Genomic DNA, 19,431 nt, shown 5'->3' with positions numbered 1-19,431 from the left:
CGTGAGAGATTGCTTTCTCGTGGTTGCCACGGTTACACAGTGACTTCCCGTTTGTTTGTTTGTTTGTCTGTTTAGCTCGTGGAAAGTTTGATTTTTACAATATAAAGATTTAGTTTTATCTCAACATGGACGATATTGGACGTTTAGAAATCAGGTATGTAGCCGCTGCAGATGCACCTATCTTCTTTTACTGTCAATGAGTGTGTGTAGTGTAGTGTTGTAGTGTACACATCTGATGTAACGTTAGTGCTTTGTCGTAGCGGTTAATTAGCCACCTAGCTGATGTATGTAATTAACTGTTATGGCTTTTGTGTCACTCCCTCCAGGTGGGCCCAAGGTTTTACAAACAAGAGTATCGCGTTTGTCGACAATGAAACAGTATGTTACACCAGTGGGAGTCATGTATGTTTCCTGAACCTGGAGACAAAATTGCAAAGTGTGCTTCAGGGTCCTGGTGGAGGCATTGGTGCGTTGACGGCCAATGGTACCAGTGGGATTTTTGCGTTTTCTGAGCAAAAGTTATCCCCATCTATTTTTGTGTACATTTTCCCTCAGCTTCAGTTGAAGAATGAACTCAAAGGTAAGGTTTAATTCTTTAATTTGACTGTGATTTTCTAGTAAGATTGTGCTGAGTTACTTATTTTTGTTTGCCTGCATTCCTGACCTCTATTTATTTTCTCAACCACAAATTCAAAAATATTGATTCTTTCTTTAGGGACTGGACAACTGGACTACACATCACTAACGTTAAGTGATGGTGGGCCTTTTTTGGGCTGTTGTTCCTCTCTTCCAGACCACACCATAACAGTGTGGTGAGCCACTGAAAGCAATACTGTATCTTATGCTGCATGATATATATTTGCAGTTGTGTTTATGTTGGCCGACCTCTGTTACTGTAATTGTGTGATGCAGGAACTGGGAAAATGCTGAGCCAATTTGTACACAACCACAAGCTGGGCAGGATGTCATTTCTTTGGTGTTCAACCCCCACAATTGGCTCCAACTTTGCGCTTTGGGCACTACATCCATCACAGTCTGGAACATTGAGAAGAGTGCCAGCCTTCATCTCCTAAAACCACGGTAAAGCAGACTTGGCAGTACCAGCGTAGCCAAAACCTACATTGATATATTGATATTTCTGTGACAATAATTGAAACTACATTACCTGCATTTATCTACAGGGCCAAGCAATATTAAGTTAATGTACGGTATGTCATATTTGTTATGTTTAAGTGTGATAGAGCTTCCTGCAGCTGATGGTTCTTTTCCGGAGATACTGGTGCCCACCTCCCAAATGATCAGCAACAAGCTCCCATATTTTGGTCCAGAGATGCCCCCATCAGCCATCGCAGGGCTCAGGGGAGACGAGGCAGAAAGCATTGTGGTATTGTCCCACAGTCACTTAAATGTCAATACTAACTGTATAAATACACTCTTGTTCAGATTAATGTATTTGTTTTCATGAAGCAGCAGTTTAGATATATAAATCCATTTGAAAACAATTGTGCCATCAGGTATACAAACAAAGACAAAATGTAAACTCTTACTCAGCACCATGTGTTTACACAGACTAAACTCTGCAGCAAACCTAGACTGACTCCTACTGCCATCTGCTGGACAACCACATCAGAGCTCTATGTGGGCTGCGCTGAAGGATTTCTACTCTCCATAGACCCAGAGAGCCTCTCTGTCTCAGTCCTCTTCAACCCCACAAGTAATCAAACACACAGTGGGACTCTGGGGCTTGGTAGATATTGAACAAATGACTGGGAGTATTTCTAGTCTTCCATTTATGTGTTATGTAATTTTATTTGACAACATTTGACATTTAATTTGTTATTCACTTTTGTTTAGCTCCCTATGCCATGACTGGACTTGGGCAGAGCAGCTTCCACGGTTTAGCCATCAACAAGAATGGTTTGATCACTGCAGGGAAGGTAAACACTGTGAGACACCTTCAGGACTTGAAAATAAATAATACATTTATTCTTCGGTCAACTGGATTTAAAACTCTACGCATGAGAAATTTTCAGTCTCTCTAGTTTTAAAGTACTTTACTTATGTTTTACAGGATGGTGTGGTGCACTGTCTGCAAATCAAAGGGACTCAGATTGACATCACACAAACGTGGCGGGCAGAAAGACCTGCCACAACTGTGATGTTCTCCCCTGACCATGAAACATTACTTCTATCTTCTGATACAGTAAGTACTCAAATGTACCACTATGATATACCATCAAATAATTACTTGAGAGAAAAGATTCATTGAAAATTAAAGCTGAAAACGTGGCGTGTTGTTCTTCAGGGGCAGATCTTTGTGTTGAACCCAACCCACCCAGACAAGGTTGTGAAGGCCCTGGATGTCCTCAGTGGAAACTTTGTGACGGCAGCTTTGTTACACACTGACAAGAACATTTGTGTGGTAAAACATCTGTGTTGCTGAAGAATAGCATCCTGTGATGGCATATGTATTTCAGGTCAATGTCTCTGAAGTGAGTGATTACCTTTTTTCTTTTTTTAATGCTGGTTGCAGTCAGTGAGGGATTCTGGAGAAATGCAGCTGTGGTCTGTAGATGGCACTTGCCTCAGTTCCCTGTCTCTTCAAACTGAGGTTAGATTGATTACAGATGAGCATTCAAAACACATCTGTAGAGTCACATGAATGCAAATTTCCTGTAAGCATGTAGACGTTTAATTGAATGCATGAGACCAGATGTAAATGAATAATCTGTTTTTCATTAGGTGACAACTTTGGCTTGCTGTCCTATTGCACAATATGCAGCTGTAGGAACAGCTTCAGGAAATATCCTCTTCATTGACTTGAACGGGCAGCAACCTCGCCTGGTGCACCAAGTTCAGCTCTACCACACTCCTGTGAATCAACTAGTGTAAGTATCCTCTGTCCCCGTGATACCACAGAGTCTCAGTTTAACGTTGTCATGTGACAAAGTAACTGATCATACAGACATGAGTTATCTCAACCAGTAAAACCCAGAGAACACAACTGTGCTTGCATTTCTGGCCAGGAAAGCAAATTAAAATAATAAATAGGCTCTATAGGTTATAGGCTTTCTTACTGTGTGCACATATACTAAATGTTTGTGTATAGTATGTGTGTATGTGACATGTGCATTTGCTTTTACAGTTTTGATCAAGAGGGTCACTACCTCTTCACCAGTGCCTCCGATTCACATATCTATGTACTTGAGACAAAACCGTCAAAGAAGTTTTCAGTTCTAGGATACACAGGTAAATGGTCATTTGAACATGTTCTGCTCTTCTGTTTACACCAAAATACTGTTCACAAAGAAAAAGGTTATTTCATCTTAGAATATTTTAAAATATGTTTTTATATACCGGTACTCAAAGATGGAACACAGCGAGTTCCCCAGTTATCCTTTTCTAATTTGACTTTCTCTTCTAGTTGTTGCTGGACCCATTTTGTCACTTTCCACTCAGTGCATCAGAGACAGGGAACGGGTGAAAGTTCTTGCACTGTGCAATGGACATGAGGGCAAAAACCATAAAGGAAATCTTCTCACATTGCTCTCTCTGCCTGTGAAGGACCTTGAAGGTACAGCACTGATTTAGCAAATTTATATTTTTTGGAAATTGTTCAGAAGTAGTTTTTTTTTCCAGTAGTAGTTGAGCGTCACCCATCTTAAAAGTATTTTGCAGACAGAGAGAGAACAGATTAGGGTCAGTGACCCTTATTACCTCTCTAAACAGTCTGCTGGAGATAAGTCAGTCAGCATGTGTCATAAGATGTTGATTCTGACCTAAAAGAAGTCAGTGAATTCAGACAGGCAACCGAGGTCCACTGCAGACATGGGAGGATAGATGTGGAGACACGCATAAGATAAGAATTTATTTTGCGGCTGATGAATCGTCTCATGTAGTTGAGGGGAGGTTTACATGGTGATTCATAGTCAGTAACACAGTTACGTAAGTTAAATAAATTTGTAAGCCTATCGGACTTCCACTTGTCTTATCTTTTTGTTGTTGTAAGACAGGTGGTCCTCATCCCTTTTCCAAGGTTTCGAAAGAGGCATGTTCAGAGACATTCGCATCACCCATTAATAGTGCTTAATGGGAATTATTGACCAAATGTTTAGACATGTTGTCATGAATATTGTTAATAGAAAATCACAACAATTAGGAGGTTTACAAAAACACACCCTTTATTTATGCAGCAGCATATGTTGAACAAAAGAGTCCAAGAGACAGTGAAATTTCAAGAGGAAAGTACAAAGGTTAAAGTCTTGGGTGTGGCGGCACTTGTGAGGCCACACACAGCGTATGAAACCAAAAAATGTGACAAATGTATTTTAATGGGCAAACAAACAGAAATTACACTTTATAATCACATATTTAATTGCTTTTTAATGCATTTATGATGTCTCTCTGATCTCTGCCAACCTGCAGGTCCTGAGTGCGTAGACCGACATGGTCGTCTGTCTACTCACATCATCAAAGCGTCCACTTATGAAGTGCCTCATCCACTTAAGTCCTGTGTTCTGGGAGTCAGTGAGGTCATTGCTTACTGCCACAGAAGGAAAGCTCTTCAGCGATTTCAGCTTCCCCAGGTTTGCTGTTGCTTAATGCTCCATTATCTGATGATCATCGGCACGCTAAAGTATCTTTGACACATTTATAACAAGGATTGTCGTATAAACAGTAGCCCATGTTAGTTTATGTGTTACTCATCTGTTTAAACTAGAGATGCGAAACATTTATTCTCAACTCTTCTTCTCAGGACACAGATGGTCTCCCTAGTCAACAGGTGGTCCAGCTCACACCAGAGCAGGAGGTGAAGGGTCACCCACTGGGCCCATGCTACCTCGTACTGTCTCCTCATCAGTTATGGCTGGGCTCTGTAGGCAGAGATGGCCTACTATGCATTAGAGAAACTACTTCTATGGTAAGACCTTATTCATGTAACACTTTGAATCATATTTTTCACAGTGTGTAGTAGTTATTACTATCTGTTGCTGCACCTACAGGAACGACACATTAAGCTGCAGTGTCATTCATGCCGTCTCGGTGGAGTTCGTAGTCTGACCTTCTCCGCTGACGGTCAGACACTCCTCACTACTGGCTTTGAAGATGGCTCCCTTGTGTGCACTGATCTCAGGTAAAGCGACAGCCTGCCATGCTTATACAGTATAATACACAGCTGTGAACAGTAGAGGGAACTGTTGCTCACAATAGTGACTTCATTCTAATGCAGACATTGTGTACATCAAAAAGTACTTTTCCTCATGTACTTCTGACATTGAGGGACTAATGAATAAACACAACTGAAACGAAGGGTCCAGGGGGATCATGGCCTGTAAACTTTACAGCAGAATCTCCCTACTGTATCACATCCCACTCACATTCCACATTTACCTCCTCTGCTTGCTCCTGCACACTTTTATTTTGAAGTCCACAAATCTTTACCTTTCCTTCCTTGACTCTTATCACTTTTCTCTTATCTAAAATCACGTACTCTTTTATTGTTTATTTTGTATACCTGTTCATGGTACACTCTGCATTAAACCCTTTGGATGCTTAAACTGTTTATAATATGGAAATTTAAAAGGCAGGTCTGGTGTTTTATAGTGGCAAGTGGCAAATACAATTCCCATTAAAAAGAGCAAAACAAGATTAGTTATAAAGCCCATTGTCGTCCAAAAACTATTAAAAACACATCAGTGAGTCACACTGGGAGACATGTTCCTGTATTATGATCAACAAAAGCACTGTAGTTTATTTTGAGTACTTCCCATATACACCATGCAAGTGACGTCCCCAGCAAATAATGTGATGTTTGTGTCCATGCTCTGCTTCTTTAGAAAATACAATTTGTTTATATGTTGTATTTGTGACTTATCTAAAAGTTTTCAAGTTTCAAGATTTATGCGTTCAGTGGGAAGAAAAGGGCTTTGGGCGAAGTAGCACAGACAGGGTGTGGAAATCTATTAAACATTTCATGTTTAGACATTTCATGAGAGGTCTTAATGATAATAAAAATGTGAAATATGGCTGACCCTATTGTTTAAGGTTATTCGGCTCCTCTACACTTACTGTAAGGTGATTGAAAGTTCATGGTATTTTCGTGAATATTATTTCTTTTATGTGTATGCTATGTTTTCCATGGTTCCATACAGAATTAAAGGTGTGGTGGACTTTGAAGAGAACCAAGCGACTCAGCACAGTCAATCTATGGCCCGTTTCTTGAAGAAAATATTCAATAAGGAGAACTCTGCCCTCATTGACTTGCCTGAGTGGAGCCAGTGGCCATATGCTGGCTCTGAAACACCAGGGGGAAATGAGGTAAATAATGATCTATTGTATTCTGATTTAGCTGTACATTTGTACTAATAATAACTGCATTGCCATTTTATGGCTACTGAAACACTAAATATGTCAAACTGCACAATGCAATTGTGCAAGATATTACGTTCTTTTAAGGTATACCTACTTAAAACTAAAGCGTTATGTTAAAAGAGACCAGAAATAGATACAGTAGACAAAGAAACAGATTATAAATGTATGAAAGTTATAATGTTCATGGTTCAGCATTCCAGTGTGATAGGTGTACAGTCAATTTAGCATTACCTCATTGCTTTTAATATGATGGCAAAAGTAATAGAAACTTCCCACAGTATAATTCAACACTGTTTAACAACACCACAAACCACAATCTCCAAAATGATCAGAAAATCAAACCACAGGTTCTCTAAAACTGTTGTAAAAAAACAAAACACTTTATTAGATTTATAATAATAATAGGATTGCCCAGCAGTATCGATAAAAAGTGTCAGGCATCCCAGGAGGTATGAAGAGTGTAACTGGAAAAATAGTTTATTGAAAAGGTTTATATATCAGCTATCAAATGTGAACCAACATTTGTGTTCTTATTCAAAGCACTGGTGTAAATCTGGTATGACCAATCATGTCCATTATTTTTTGCTTACTGTATATAAAAGCCTTGCACAATACTGAACCAACACTTTATGTATCTTCTTCTGTGGGTCTGCCTTTACCATTCGTAGGTTTGCGGTGGAGCAGAGACTCTGGCTCCGTCTTCACGCCTTACCTGGTTGGAAAGCAGGAATGAGGCGGTTGGTGACTAACATGCTATAATATTTGTGGTCATGTACCATGTGGATACTGTTGACTATGTTTAGATACCTCTCCTTGTGTTGCTACAAGTTGCAAATGGAGGATTATGTAATTGATCTTTGCGCCTGTGTACGATATCAAGACAGCAGCCTGATTTATTGTCATTTGTAACGTAAGAAAATCAACCAATTAGTAATGGGCAGAGAGCTACAAAGCAAATAAGCACAAATGAAAAAGTGTTTAGTACTTTGCCACCTGACAAAGCTTCTTGATAGGTGTGGCAGTCTTTGAGCTGTGGGTTTTACACCTTAACAGTCACATATACTGTAGGATACTGATAGGGACACTTAACCAGCCTTTTCCAGCTTTATGCTCGAACATGCTCTCTATTCTGACTCAAATGTTCTGTTCAGATCTTTTTAAGTCAAGTTGTGTCATGTTGAGTGATGAACTGTTGAATGGAGTATAATTATTTTTTTTCAAATTGATCATTATTAATGGGGTTTGCTTGCAAGTCATGCTGGTGTACTGTATGTGCTTGCTGTGGCTTGAGAGGGTGTTGCAAAGTTGACATTAGGTCAGTTTAACACTACCTGGTATTTTACTTTGACGTAGGTCACTTAAAATCTCTCACTTGTTTTCAATCTGTATCAATTAAACAGGTTATAAGAGAAGATAATGAGCAATATTCTGAAACAAAGAAGACCCTGAGGAAAACCGTCAAAGAATTACGTGACACTGTAAGTGAGTTTTATTATGAATAAGAAGACACAACAGAGACAAAACTTGTTGACAAAACATCCCACAATTGCATGTAAGCACAAATACTATGTGATTAAATACAGTGTGTTTGGTAAGAGCTTCTTAATTTGATTAGAGTTATCCCTGTAATTATATTTAGGAAAACAGTAAACACAACCACACATACAAGAAAAACAATACAACTATTTATTAAAATGATGACTCTGCGTATGGAATTCTGATATATGAATAAATAAATACTTTACATACAGTATAACCCATGAAGCCATCAGAAGGATTTCAAATCATCATCACTGTCCATAGAAGATTTTCATTTCCATTTTTATTAGTTTCTAGCATATACAAATTGTGTCCATAATGAAAAATACATATTAATTTAACAAACAATTTACAATTTGTAGCAACATTGTAGCTAAGGTACTCAGTATATTACCGGTGCAAATTACCATTTTTGTTTTGATTTTCAGATCCAGAAAATGATGCAGGAAAATGTGAACGTTCCAGAAATTGAACGTCTGAAACAACATGAGTTCAACCTGGATATAGAGGAGCAGAGGAGACTAGAGGCCATGGTGAAGCAGGAGGTTACCAGGGTGAGGCACCGGACTAACATAAAGGCAGTTATATGTTGTTTTATTTGTATTGTAGTAATTCTCGATGCGATCACATTTTAGGTGAGAGAAGAAATCGAGTGGGAGATTTTAGGGAAACGTTACCTCCGTGATGTCTTGAAGAGAGAGTGCTGGGATTTAATGCAGGTCAAGGCGAGGACCATTAAGGTAAGATCAAGAACATGTATTTATAGAGTTACATTATTAATGATTATAATATGTTGTAATCTATACATAACTGTTTTTGAATACCTCTTATCACAGATGTTTCACACTGAATATGAGGTGCAGAACTACCCTCTGAAAAAGCGAACAGAGAAAGAGCTGGAGGAACTACGCACTGTTCAGAACAACAGGGAACTTGAAATGGCTGCCTGCACCGTAAGCAACACTCAGGCCTGAACAATCTGTGGTTTGGAATCTAATTAACACTGCACAGAAAAGCAAAAGATGATGATGATTTAGACTGGCTTTGATGACATGTGTGTTTAATGTGAAACAGAAACACAGCTTGCGTACTCACAACAGAGAAGAGAGAAATATGTGAAATATTTTTACATTTTCTCAAGATTGCAACAATGCGAATGCTTCAGTATTCTGGTTGTTTACTCTCTGGAAATACATTTTAGGGCAAAACAAGCCAATCCAGATGAGTTTACTGCTGGAAAACAATGTGATGTTTGGAATCTCACTCCTCCGTTTGACCTTTAACTGCTGTATCTTTTTTTTTTAAATGCTTGAATATGTTCCAGTCCACCAGCGTTCTTTAAATCTTTTTAGATTTACGGCTGTGTGGCCAAAAGCAAGTGTTAATGATCATTCTCCTCCCTGCAGTATTCTTGGGATGAAGTTTATAATCTTATGGCCACAGATTCAGGCCTCAAGATTTATCTCAGGCCTCTCATTCAAAGTATTTATCTCCACATTTTCAGCAGAGCAGCCTAAAGAAAAGTCCCAACACGACCAGTGAGAAGGAGGAAGAGCAGGGGGAGGAAGACCACATGAGTGCTGCGGCTGTAACGGGAAGCCTCTCCGCCCAGTTAGGATATTCTAATCCTTATATCTATGATCAGTTCAGCCTGCAAACCACAGAACAGAGGATCAACCAGATATTTCTCCTACAGGTGAGAACCTGTTCCAAAAGTTTTGGAAAAGTCTCACACATGCATTTCAGCACGTGTGTGACTTTTCCAAAACAGTGCCTAAAACAAACACAAAAAGTGAAATGAAGAACACATAGAAAGGTGATTTATGAGAAGTGACTGCTCAGACATAATATTCTTTTCACCTAACCCCAAATGCAGGATCTGATTTATCGCATCAAGACGGCTTTCAACACTGAATTTGAGGCCTTGCATAAGCAGAAGGTGCAGGAGCTCAACCGTGTGAGGGACAGGAGCAGACACATCAGGGAGCTCATGCTGAAGCTGGACATGAAGGAGAAGCTGTGGGAATCCAGCCTGACCATCAGAGAGTGGCCAGAGAGGCTGCTCACTGTGGATGACTCTGAGGTTACTGAACTCAACTTAATAAAACATCTAAACCTGTTGACACAGTCCACATCAAGTTTAACAAACAAAACAAACATGTTGAAATAGTGAAAGCATGTTCACAATTTACCAGAGAGAAATGCACATTTGTCCCACTCTAGATAAAAGCAGAAAAGTACCTCACCCCAGAACAGAAAGAGGAGGAGGAGAGGAAGAAGTTGGAAGAGCAAAGACGCCTGGCTGCCAAGGTCTGCTGCCGCAATAAATGTGTTTTTGTTTTCCAACTCTTGTTTGTTGCTAAATTCCTCCAATACCTCTTTGAACGATGTCTACGTCTAAGATTATTAACTACAGTTATTTGCCAAAATATAATGTAATGTTTTATTTCGTAAATGTATACAACAAGACAATCAGTCCTATTATACTAAAAAGGTTTTTGTCTGTCTTTTTCAGGGGGATAACTGGATAGGAAGGGCTCTGGATGACATGATGGATGGAGTGCTAGAACTGAAAAAAGAAGACATCTTGAAAATGGTGGGATTAAATATTACAATTTTTAATGAAGGATTAATACTCTAATGGATTGATACGAGATAAAATAACGCTTATTATGGTAGACATCTTTGTTTTTTTTGTGATATTTTATCTACTTATTTGTTTGATCAGTTCCTTTTAGAAACAATTTGAAATGCACAATTTATTGGGGTTGCAGGTAGCTCTGTTTTCTGTGTCCAGTTCTTTTTTTTCTTTTTTCTTTTTAGATAAAGATAATAATCAAAGATAATCAGTTAAGCATTTTAGTTGTTCAGTCAAGCAAAAGTGGAAAATGTTCTGGTTCAAGCATCTCAGATGTGAAGAGTCAATGATTTTCTTTGCCATACCGTAAACTGAATATCTGGGATATATGGGATAAAACAAAACACAAAACATTTTTGAAAGTCTTGAAGAGAAAGACAGATAAAAGAACAGGAAAAAAGTCTGTGCTTACCTCCTGCAGTCATGTCTCAGGACGTACACGAAACACTACATCTTGTTGCAGCTAAAATGAACTAAAACAGAGGAAAGCACTGGTTCTCTCTCATTAGGCAAATTATGTCCTAGTTTTTTAAAACTTGAATTCTTTACAAGGCAGTGTCAGATGAATCAGCATGAAGGGCACATAGTTTCTTTTCAATTTACTCCACAGGAAATACCTCCGCCTGAGTTTGTTTTGACCAAACCTGACATTCACTGGAGTGAGGAGGAGAAAAAACTCTACAAAGAGTATGAGAAAAAAACCAAAGACCTGAATGAGGAAAAAGAGAAATACAAAAAGGTATTGGCTATATTTACATTTATGTTTTAGTATAATCAGAAGTATGATTCAATCCTGATCAGATCAATATTAATCATCTGTGAACTCTGAAAACGCAGCTCCTGGAAACTGAAATAAAAAAACTGCAGGCGTCCACCAAAGAGGCGACCATGAAGTTTGATGAAAGTCTGACAAAACTGTTTGAGAAGAAACTAAAATGTGAAATGGCCATACACCAGGTAAACCAAAACACATGTACATGCAGAACATGCACGAGACACATGGACAGCTCCATAACACAGACACGTGACAACATCTACATCAAAGTTGCTTCCTTTAGTGTTCCTTTCCGTCATTTTCCCTGCACAGGATGCAGGGTTCCCTCCTCTTGCAGCAGTTTCCTCCTTAAGATAATCATGAGATACCATATCTTGTGTATGTGACATCTTTAAAAAAAAACCTGTTTAATGTTTTTTTCATTTACTTTACAGGAAGAGCTCAAGATCACTTATCTTGTTTATTCAGTAATCATAGAAGAAGAGATGAGAAATCGAGAGCTGGAGCTCAAGCTCAAACTTGAAAAGGCGTTGGCATACAAGGTCAGGAGACTTTAACACAGTAATGTTGAAGGAATTTATGACCGCCAGCTTCAGATTCTGTTATTCGTGAGATACCTGAGTGAAGCACTGTGGTGTTCTTCCAAATTCTATTATAACATCTTCCCATTGTTTAGGCGTGGTTTTCAAGAGCTAACGTGTTCTCATTTGTTCAACTTCATTAGTGCACATCTCTATTTCCCGAACATGTTGCTGTCATTTTAACACCATGTTATTTTTCTGACAGGATGAAATTGAGGAGGAGGTGAAGAAACATGAGGAAGAAATAGAATTGTTTCACGAGACCTATGACGGCATCGTAGCTGAGGACAAAGTGAGTCAGCTTAAAATATATATATATATATAATTCAGGTTGTTAAATGCTGTGCGTGATATTTCCTTGTCCATTTTTCTTTTAATTAACAGGGCAGGAAGGCCATCAGGGCCTGGTGAGTTCCTTTTCCCAAGGTTTTAGCAAAGTTGGGAAAAGGAAATCACCAGGATCAACTGATGTTGCTGGTTGTCTCGACCCCCTACAGTTTGCTTATAGACAGGGGCGGAGCACTGAGGATGCAGTCATTACAGTCACCCATCTGATCAACAAACATTTGGAGGACCCCAAAGCATATGCTCGTGTTTTATTTGCCGACTTTAGCTCGGCTTTTAACACTGTGCAGCCACACCTGATCATACAGAAGTTAATTGACATGAGGGTTGACAGTTTTATCATTAAATGGTTTTACTCATCCTTAACGAACAGGACACAACAAGCCAGGGTAAATAGCTCTCTCTCAGCCCCAAGGCAGTGCAGCACTGGTGTACCTCAGGGCTGTGTCAGCTCCCCGGGCCTCTTCACGTTATACACCGATGAATGCAGGAGTTCACACCCTAACAACCATATCATCAAATCCTCAGATGACACCATAATTTTAAGTCTGTTGGATGTGAATACCTGCCCCTCCGTGTATTTCAGTGAGATAGCCACCTTCAAAACCTGGTGTGATAAGAACTATTTGGTTAGGTTTGGTTTGCTTAACACTAACAAGACAAAAGAAATTATCTTTAACCCTAAGGTAATTGCAGTTCATGACCAGGTAATCATTGATAACTGCACTATTGAACAGGTTCCTTCATTCAAGTACTTACATGTGGATTTCCTCTGTAACAGATTAGCTCAGAGGCTCCTCTTTCTAAGAAGGCTGTGGCTGTTTGGGGTCCGAACCGAGATAATGTTAACATTCTATAATGCAGTATTGGCCAGTATCATAAGATACGGTATGGCAGCATGGTTCGGCTCCCTCACAGGCCAGACTCCAAAGAATGGTGACTACAGCATTGAGGATAGTGGGGAAACATTATCACGATCACTTCCTGTCCCTCCAGGCAATATAGCTACTGTATGAGGGAACAGTTTAGTATGTTTTTATTTGAACTTGTATTATAAGTATTTTAAACTATTTATTGCACTTTCCACACTTTCTTTCTCTCTCTTTTCTTGGATATGTTTGCCACTGTTACTGTTGTAGTTGTGTGTGTATGTATTGCATGTACAAAGCAGCTGTTACGACGCCACTTGCCCAAGACAAATTTCCCGTGCGGGACAAATAAAGTTAATTTGATTTGATTTGATTCGATATAATGCATAATATATAATAATATAATCCATGTCTCCCAAGGTTCTTGACAAAGAATTCAGGAAGGAGTTCTTTGACGTACCATCCCACGTTGTTGATCAGCTGTATAAGTTGTTCAAACGTAGACCCAGGTTTGTAATACTTACGGTACAATTAAATTGCAAACAAGGCCTGCAGATAAAGCTGCACTTTTATCACAATCTTAAATGCTTTCAGGGTTCAAAAGATGAGGACTCAGACTGACAACAGCTCCAGCCTGTTAAAGGAGCAGCGTCTGTGCGGTTCTCTGGCTCCCGACGCACTTGGCAAAATGCTCAAGGCCATGGAGGAGCTGGATGCTCCGGAACATATACCAGAGGGCTTGAACGTGGCCATCTGGGAGAGGTTTTGTCTTGTCCGGAGAGCAAAAGTAGAGAGTGAGCAAAAGGTAACATAGGAACACTGTCGACCATTTAAGATATGATAAGATAAGATACATTTATGTACATATATATATAGATCTTTCCTATTTATTATTTTTTTAATCAACAATTGCTTTTCAGTTGTAGATTTATCATTTATGTGATAATTTATGTTATTTTATTCATGTTTGTATCTGTGGTTCACTGTTGCACAGGTAAAATTAAAAGCCTTGACACTTGCTGAGATGCAGGCGTTCCTACAGAAGAGGAGAGATGACGATAAGGCTGCCCAACAGGAAATTCAATCTGTGTCTGATGAACTTGAAAGGTGTGACTGTTGTGCTGTAATTCATACTGATCATAAATAGTTGTAAGTTAAAACATAAGCATTTTTATTTGTCATTCTACTTATGTAAAACAAAAGCTGGGATAATCTGAGAGAATGACACTTACTTATTCTATTATTATCATGTTTTTGTTTGCTCTCCTGCTTCCTTCTAGTCTACATAAGGAGAAGAACCGTTTCCTGACAGACATGATGGTCCAGTTCCTGGTCAAACAGGGCCAGGTGGAGGTGTCCATCACGGGCCTGACTGCTGACTACACTGACTCAGTACTTCTCCACAGGAGTGTGGTGGAGGAACTCAACCAAACCATCAGGGTCAGCCTTACCTCACTGCAAAACACAGACTCTTGAGAATTAAGATGCACTCTGTATTATCATGATGGATCTATATGCAAAAATACATATAAAGGCATGTTTTTTTGATAAAAGTTGCCAAATTGGCCAATTTCAAGTGGTGGTCAGTTATACTGGATATGAATGTGTGTCTGTCAAATGATGAGACTATTTTATGGTCAGGTGCATGGAGAGCAGAAGATAGCCTCCATGGTGGAGTGCAAAGACTTCCGTAAAGGCATCATCAAGCTGGAGTGGGAGCACAAGATGATGATGATGCAGATAGAGGACCTGAACAACAAGATGAGGGACATCCAGATGTTACGTCTCACTGAGGAGCAACATGACGTGAGTATCTTCAGCTTCTTCTCAGGGACAAGAGCGTCTTTTACTCTACAGACCAATGCTAGCTGCATAGTGAATAGATTTGACCCCGTACATAATTATGACATAGAAGTTACATGTCAAAAGTTTTTGAAAAACCTCAAGATCTGCCTGGAATGGCAATGAAACGTTAATCCAGTCAGCATTTCTGGCCAAACCTCAGTCAGTGATATCAAGGCAGGTATTTTGGCTTTGGCAGCTTGACACGTTTTGCAGGCGGAAAATTGTTACCATCCGCAAGAACAGATGGATGAGCTTCTTTTTCTTTTTTTCATCAGACACACCCTGTTCACAGAAGCTCCACACCCTCTCCACCCAATAAGTAAAGACCGTCTTTGTTTTTACCTCAACACAACTTTAATACTGAGTCAAAAATCTCACGTCTTGCGTCGTTTAAAACTTAAAAGCCAATAAGTAAAGACTTTTTTGTTTTTAGCCGAGTCAAAATTCTTTGAAACAAAAGAGCCCCTGTTTTTTATTTGGCTGCACTTTTAGAGTGTGAAGGTGTGAAGAAGCAAGTACAGACCACAAAACCTGACAGGAAAACACTTTGCTCCCGGCACATTAACCCCTTCATGGGATTTTGTGATTTATAAATAATAACATGAACCCTGTGGTTGAGCAATCTAAGATTACATAAAAATCTAATGATTCATCCATCAGTTTATTCTCATCAAGTCGATGAGCATGGCACACACAAAACATTTCCACGTCTGCATGCCAGTTTCCTCAGGTAGTGTCTGCTGTGGCCTGGCACGCAGCTTCCTGTAATTGTTCATGCCCCTGAAACCATGAAACCAGAAAAGCCCTAAAAACAAACAAATCCACCCTGAATGATCCTGAACATTTTATAATTAAGCTTTTTTTTCTGCAATTGTTGTGGGATCTTTCATCAAAAGAGCTAGTCTAGAGCGGCCTGAGAGAAAGCCCTGTTCAGACATATTATGTTGTTGCTCCCTCCCTCCCTCCCTCCATTTCTTTCTTTTTTTAAATTCTGACTTCAAAAGCTGTTCCTCTTTCTTTCAGTATCTTAACAAGACAAATGTAGACAGCCGGGTGTCCAAGCAAGTTTCCATTCTGGAAAAAACCATAGCTTTCCAGGAAAAGGTAAAAGAAAAGTAACAACGTGATCTCATCAATCAGCTTTTACAGTCAAAGCTTTCAAGTTCATGTGCATGTTGTGCTCCATTTCCAGACTCATCAACAGAGTGTGCAGCACCGAATAAAAAAGATTGAACAGCTGAACAGGCAGGCGGCCAGGAAAGCTGAGAAGAGCACATTTATAGAACAGGAGCTACCTAGTGTGCAGGTGACTGTGACAGAGAGGACACGCGTCTACGAAGCAACAGGTGATAAAACGTTAATTTCAGCTAATTAAAAAACAGAGATTTTAGAGCATCCCCAGTTGATATTTTGGCTTTTTCATTCTTTAGCCTCAGAGGAAAATGAGGTAGCTAAGCGAGAGGAGCGCTACCAGGAAATCATTCAGAAGAGGAACTTAAAGGACTTAGCCAGAGCACAGGAGGAGGAATTGGCTTTCCTGGAGGCTGAACTTGAGCGTCTGAGGATGAAGAACTTTCCTTCAGTTCATCAGCTGAAACACCACTGAGCAGAGCCTTTTGTTTTTCTTTTGACACATAACAGGGTTTTATTTACACTTTTCTTAACAAGTAAACTGAACAAGAAATGAACAATTAAAGCTGTGAATACAAACTGTAGCAGCAACAAATAAAACAGTTAATTAACTCAATTGTTGTGTGTGTTTCAGAGCGTAACATTAGGTAGTGAAGTCGCCCTCTGTGCGGTCAAAGTGCAGGATGCCGTCATCCAGGCCAAAGAGGTCAATAAGCTCAGACAGGCCGGCCTTTCCTCCCTCCACCTGGACGTCTGACTGGAGCTCGTACAGCGCAGCCTGAGCTGAACTCCTCCACTTGTCAATCAAGGTTTGGAGCTGTGTTAAATCATTCTAGGGGAAGAGAAATACATATACAATGATTACATCCGCCCTGTTTAACAGAATAAATGCCACGGTGTTTATGTTAGGAACCTCCCAGGCAATTTAAAGGGAGCTGATACTGTACCTTGCTTCGGTACATTTTAACCATCTTCAGCCTGCGCAGGATCTCCGTCTTGTCTTTAACCTCCTTCCTCAGTTGGTCTGAGTCTTTTAGAGGCAGATGTGTTGGTTCGGGAACGGGTCCAGAAAACCTTTCGCTCCCTGACCCCGTGTCATTCCTATTTACATCAACATCGTCAGTGATAAGTGGAGGATTATTAACGGTCTCCTGGGAATCTGCTGAAACTTGTCGGCCACCCTCCTCCAAGTCGTCAACACAAAGGCGTTTGGCCACAGATAAGGGTGAGGTGAAGGAGCGTCTTGTTCTCTTCAGCCTCTCCTTCAGCGAGGAACTCAGCTTTTGAAGAGGCTGTGGAAACGACAGTGATGAAATACAGGACACACAATCCACAAACAGACGATAATGGATGTGAGAGTATGTACAAACATCATGCATAAAGTTAGAGTCAACGTATCTATAGTACACACTTAAAAAAAAAAAAAAAATGCCAGTCAACCAACAATAAGGCAAACAATCAATGTAACCTGGAGCCCTGGATTAGTGAATAGGCCAATGTGGTACTGACCCACGGGCTGAGGGGTCAGTGGACAGGTACATGAAGTTCAAGACCCTGATATCAACTTCCAGGTCACGGTACGTGAAAGGTTTATTCAAGAAAGCAGATGCTTCACTTACTTTCTCCTCTTTGTATTCACAGGGGCTCGACTCCACCGAATGACAAGGCGAAGAGTACACTGGTTGTACTTTAGCTGCTTTTGGGGTGATCTCCATCGGTGAATTTTTACGTTACTTCATCAGCCGAGTTCGCTTCATATCGAGTCGTAGCCACATAACTTCTCAACAAACACCTCACCTTCCGAAAAACCAACGCGGAATGTACGAAAGTCGCCGTAACTTGTGAGCAGCCAATACTTTTTTCTTTTTCTTTTTTTCTCAAAAGCGCTGTCAAAAACATAAAACTTCATATGATACGAGGTGTTTCTGTTTTTCCGTATTTTTACCTCCAAAGTCAGCGATTGGACAGAATTAAGTGACGCGTCGCCGCAGAGAATCTTGGGAAGTGTAGTTGTATAAGTTCGATACGGTTACAGCACAAAACCACAGGTTTAAAACCACATAGCCTATGTTATTTAGCTATCATAACTTAAACACAAACCAGTCATTACAGTCCTCTGATTTATTTCTGTTTAGAAGCAAATAATTAGGTTATTACACTATAACTTGTACTAAAATAGGCCTAAAGCTGTTTCTAAGGCAAGAGTGTTTTTCAAAGATTGTTCTGATGGGACACTTATCCATCTGTGCCGTTTCACTCAGAAGGGGGTAAACAAGTACAAGTGATTTTTTTGTGGGCTTTTGAACACGTCCAGTGTTGAAACAGTGTTACTTGGTTACTCCCCTTGTTGCTAAGGTCAAGTCATAATGTGATTCACTGAGAGCTGATTCATCTCTCTTGAAGGACTCCTAGTGAGTGATGTGTTCATTGTTAGTTTAAGATTATTGTGAGACTTGGGCCGATACCTGACTCGTTTTTTTGTGTTTTTTTAAACTGTTTCTTTTTGTAGCTGCGAGGAGAAAGGTGTAAATCCTGTCTAGGCTTGAACACCAGTATTTGGCAGTCTGTTATAACACACCTTGGAAACTGGGGATTTTTATTTTTTACATAGATGAATCTTACAGGGCTGAGAGTTGAAGATAATTACTATGTGTGTTTTTTGTTTTACAACTTTAAAATACTTGAACTGCTGTGCTTGCCTCCCAGCTTTAGAAATATGATGGTTTGGATTTATTGAATCTTTACGTGAGACTGTGGATGAGGGCGCCAGGTGTCATTAAATGCATTAAATAGATGTTGGATGCTTATACAGCCTCAGGTCATGCCATGTGCAGGCTCCATATTACTCTAATCATGCATAGGCTATAGCTCACAGTATGGCTCAGCAGTTAGACGCTATTACACCCTTTGATGTAATTTGTTAATTCATTCATTCATCATTCATTGACCTTTATTTAACCAGGCAAAACATTGCTAAGAAAGAATTCTTATTTAGGAAATGGCCTGGTAGGAGGTGAAAGACCTCCTACCTCTTACCTCCTATAATCTCATGTAATTGTGTAGTAGTTGTGAGGGAGAGGCCTGGTTGAGATGTGGTTGACTGCAGTGGTACAGTATCACTTGATTTTGTGAGTGAGAGTGTCTTGTGATAGGAGGTTATTTTGATTTCCAGTTCTGTTATCTGCTGTCTCTATGTCGGAGAGGCCTCTTTTATGTGGTAACAGTCTAGTCTGCATGCACTTCCTTATCTTTCAGGTTTACATAACATGGTTTCAAAATGACAGCAAAACAAAGACTACAATCTTTTCTTCCTTTCTTTTTCTGATACAGGGCCCA

General features: G+C 39.7%; 2 protein-coding genes across 2 annotated transcripts; one reads left to right on the top strand and one right to left on the bottom strand.

The window, feature by feature from the left end:
- Nucleotides 1-125: 125 nt before the first annotated feature.
- cfap43 (cilia and flagella associated protein 43) lies at nt 126-16,570 on the top strand (the record flags this gene model as incomplete). Its single annotated transcript, XM_083987527.1, has 38 exons — nt 126-154; nt 327-580; nt 716-812; nt 913-1,080; nt 1,234-1,339; nt 1,558-1,714; nt 1,855-1,937; nt 2,072-2,203; nt 2,306-2,422; nt 2,534-2,611; nt 2,743-2,888; nt 3,146-3,249; nt 3,425-3,574; nt 4,426-4,586; nt 4,757-4,921; nt 5,004-5,134; nt 6,153-6,318; nt 7,041-7,109; nt 7,773-7,850; nt 8,340-8,465; nt 8,547-8,651; nt 8,748-8,864; nt 9,416-9,607; nt 9,788-9,994; nt 10,135-10,221; nt 10,427-10,507; nt 11,160-11,288; nt 11,387-11,506; nt 11,759-11,866; nt 12,111-12,197; nt 13,540-13,628; nt 13,714-13,924; nt 14,114-14,226; nt 14,400-14,559; nt 14,761-14,925; nt 15,988-16,068; nt 16,157-16,310; nt 16,395-16,570. The coding sequence occupies 38 exons, from the start codon at nt 126-128 to the stop codon at nt 16,568-16,570; spliced, it is 4,899 nt and encodes a 1,632-aa protein (XP_083843653.1).
- Nucleotides 16,571-16,590: 20 nt separating this feature from the next.
- On the bottom strand, nt 16,591-18,042 carry sfr1 (SWI5-dependent homologous recombination repair protein 1). Its single transcript, XM_083988034.1, has 3 exons — nt 17,715-18,042; nt 17,043-17,387; nt 16,591-16,927 (listed from the first exon to the last, which is right to left on the bottom strand). The coding sequence occupies exons 1-3, from the start codon at nt 17,808-17,810 to the stop codon at nt 16,739-16,741; spliced, it is 630 nt and encodes a 209-aa protein (XP_083844160.1). The 5' UTR covers nt 17,811-18,042; the 3' UTR covers nt 16,591-16,738.
- Between the last annotated feature and the right edge of the window lie 1,389 nt (nt 18,043-19,431).

This window comes from Trachurus trachurus (genome assembly GCF_905171665.1).
Source record: "Trachurus trachurus genome assembly, chromosome: 15".
NCBI lineage: Eukaryota > Metazoa > Chordata > Actinopteri > Carangiformes > Carangidae > Trachurus > Trachurus trachurus.
The sequence above is the reverse complement of the archived record's forward strand: the minus strand, read 5'-3'. Positions and strand labels throughout refer to the sequence as shown.